Below are 3,217 nucleotides of genomic sequence, written 5' to 3'. Positions count from 1 at the left end.
AAAAAAAAAAAAACAGCAACAACAAAAACAGACCACTGCTGCAGGGCCATGGGATGTAGGACCAAGGGATTAAAGATATGTAGGGAGAGGAAGCATTTTGAGTTTCACCTCCAAGAATAAGAAGGGTTGGGCCGGGCACAGTGGCTTACGCTTGTAATCCCAGCACTTTGAGAAGTCAAGATTGCTTAAGCCTCCAGGAGTTTGAGACCAGCCAAGGCAACATAGCAGGACCTTGTCCGTACAAAAAATACAAAAATTAGCTGGGTGTGGTAACTCGCCTGTAGTCCCGGCTACTTGGGTGACTAAGATGAGAGGGATCACTTGAGCCCGGGTTGAGGCTGCCGTGAGCCATGAGCACGCCACTGCACTCCAGCCTGGGCAACAGAGCCAGACCCTGTCTCAATAAAATAAAAAGAAAGGTTATTCTCTGCCCCCAGCCCCATTTATGTAGAAAAATAGAAGCTCTGCCTCCCTGTCCAAGGAAACCTGGAGCACAGAGGTGGGGTTCCTTTAAGACTTAGGGCCAGGCTCAGTGGCCTCCCACTTTGGGAGGCTGAGGCAGGAGGACTGTTTGAGCCCAGGAGTTCAAGACTAGCCTGGACAACACGGTGAAACTTTGTCTCTACAAAAAATGCAAAAATTAGCTGGGCATGGTGGTGCACGCCTGTAGTCCCAGCTACTCGGGAAGCTGAGGCGGGAGGATTGTTTGAGTCCAAGAGGCTGAGGCTGCAGCGAGCTGTAATCATGCCACTGCTCTCCAGCTTGGGTGACAGCGCAAGACTGTGTCCAAAAAAAAAGGGCAAGTCCCGTTTTTGCCATTAAGCTTCTTGAGAGCCTGATGCAGGATGGCCTCTCCTCTCATCTCCTGCCGCGCTTTATATCAGCAGCATGAGGGCTTGTCTGACTTCGCTGTCTAAGCTACTCGGAGAGCAGAGACCGTATTGATGTTCCCCGGGCTTCACTGACACTGTGTGGAAAGTACAGTACTTGCATGTACTAGGCTTCCTGTTAATCTAACTGATTACAAACAGCCCCTGACCTACAGTGGTTTGACCTGTGATTTGATTTTGTGACTTTACAGTGGTCTGAAAGCTGTAGGCATCAGCATAGGCCTTGACTTCTGATGGGATTGCATCCAGATAAGGCCATCGTAAGTTGAAAATATCCTAAGTCAAAAAATGATATTTTCAACTTAACAATGGGTTTTTCAGGATATAGCGCCATCCAGCATAACTTGAGGAGCAGCTGGAGCTCGTTAGAGCCCAGTCAGTAAAACCAAAGGGCAGAAGCTGGGTGCCCTTAAATCTTGTACCTGGTGTGGACCTCACACACTCATCCAGAAAGTGGAAGGGCACTAGTGCCCTAGACCTGGCCTTAAGGTCCTCACACTCCTGATTAGGCTTTGTATAAATCGCCTTATTAGAAACTGGACCCATAATATACATTGAAATGTTAACAGTCCTGCTCTCTGAGCAGTGAGAATAGGGGTGATTCTTTTTATTTTCTTCACTCTGCATTTCTAAATTTTCCAAATTTGAGATGTAGAAAAATCAGGTCGGTCCTTAATACTCAGAGGGAGGGGGGTGGCCTGGTATTTGGTGGTAAAAGTGAGAATTCTGTACTCTTTTGTCTTAGATGGCAGTTGCTTTACATAGATCACACACAAGATGCCTTTCTCCCTCATGAATTACTAGTTGTCATTATTATAGATCCATAGAATGTTAGAACTGGAAAGAAGGTCAGCTCCGCTGATGCTTTTCCCCCTTCCTCAGACCATGGGTCTCTTGGAGATGGAAACTCCTCTTCCGTTGGCCCCACAGCTGTCTTAACACTGCTCGCTTTCATTTAGAGTGCCCATCATCGTTCTCCTCTGCGGACAACCTCTGCCGCAAACTGGAGGACCTGCAGCAGTTCCAGAAAAGGGAACCCGAGAATGAGGAGGAGGTGGACATCCTCAGCCTCTCTGAGCCAGTAAAGATAAACATCAAGAAGGAGCAGGAAGAGAAACAAGAGGAAGTCAAGTTCTACCTGCCACCAACCCCAGGGTCTGAATTTATTGGGGATGTCACACAGAAGGTAGGGGTTGTGGTGTTAATAGTTCATGCAGCAGAACAGACTCAGAACTGGACATTCAGACGTTCAGCCTCACAGACCCAGACCCAGATGTTCAGCCTCACAGACCCAGACTCAGACCCGCACTCTTCTGGTGGTGTAAATGCTTGACGTCCTTCTGCCTGGTTGACCCAGGTGCGCTCTCTGGGCTCCCATCTTCCTGCATCAGAGCCCTTGGGCAGAAACGCCAATTACACGTGAAAAGGTTGCTTGTTGAATGCAGACTTGAAGCAAAGCTGGCTAGATAGAAACGGTTGATTACTCTTCATCTCATTTTTTCTCATCTGCCTCAGTAGAAGCACCTTTCCCTCATGAGGCGTGTCATGTTTCTGAGTTGCGCGTCAGTGCGAAATCCTCCCCTGATGTGTTGATAGGTCCTGAGTGCCCGGCCTGTGGTGCAGATGGCATGCACCTACCTTATTATACAGGAGAGAGGTACTTATCCACCCTGCTGGAGCCTAACAGCTCTTCAGCATCTGTCACTTGCTCAGGGCGTGAGGTGAAAGACAGTGTGCTTTCCTTGGCTGCCATGAAAAATGGGCAAGATGCAGTTTCCAAGTGCAAACAGGACACTGGAGTCTTGATTCCAGACCTTCCAGAGTGGTGGTCGCTTATCAGAGCTCATGGCAGATCCCAACCAGGTTCTTCCACGAAGGAGATTTGAGAGTTAAAGTAGGATTATAGTCACATTTTAGAAATCAGCCAGAAATGTGGAAAAACAAGATAACATTCGTCTAGATGTCATATTCCGTGTTCCTTTCCAGTGAATTTTGCCCAGCATGTTTGCAGAGTCCTTCTTCCAACCAGGCATCTCTTTGGGTGTCAGAGAGTTATGCTTGTTTGGAGAGAGGCCGTTTTTAAAGCAGCGATACGAACAAACGGCTGTCTTCTGCTTTTCCAGATTGGGATCACCCTGCAGCCCGTGGCGCTCCACAGGAACGTGTATGCGTCGGTGGTGGAGGACATGATCCTGAAGGTGGGTGCTTCCAGGGGCCGCCAGCCAGGAATGGTGGTTGCATCCCAGGAGGTTTGGAGTAAGGGGCAAGGACAGAAAAGGAACAAAGATAACATGCTTTAAAATTTCTCATCTTGGCCGGGCGCGGTG

At 48.5% G+C, this 3,217-nt stretch overlaps 1 protein-coding gene across 1 annotated transcript in view; it reads left to right on the top strand.

The window, feature by feature from the left end:
* The window catches only part of YEATS2 (YEATS domain containing 2), a 133,597-nt gene that overhangs the window by 126,764 nt on the left and 3,616 nt on the right, over positions 1 to 3,217 (top strand). Inside the window, exons 25-26 of the mRNA XM_011986167.1 lie at positions 1,850 to 2,076; positions 3,014 to 3,088. Of these exons, the coding sequence (XP_011841557.1) occupies positions 1,850 to 2,076; positions 3,014 to 3,088 (302 nt within the window). The remainder of the gene's footprint in view (positions 1 to 1,849; positions 2,077 to 3,013; positions 3,089 to 3,217) is intronic.

This window comes from Mandrillus leucophaeus, unplaced genomic scaffold, assembly GCF_000951045.1.
Source record: "Mandrillus leucophaeus isolate KB7577 unplaced genomic scaffold, Mleu.le_1.0 Scaffold295, whole genome shotgun sequence".
Classification (NCBI taxonomy): Eukaryota; Metazoa; Chordata; class Mammalia; order Primates; family Cercopithecidae; genus Mandrillus; species Mandrillus leucophaeus.
The sequence above is the reverse complement of the archived record's forward strand: the minus strand, read 5'-3'. Positions and strand labels throughout refer to the sequence as shown.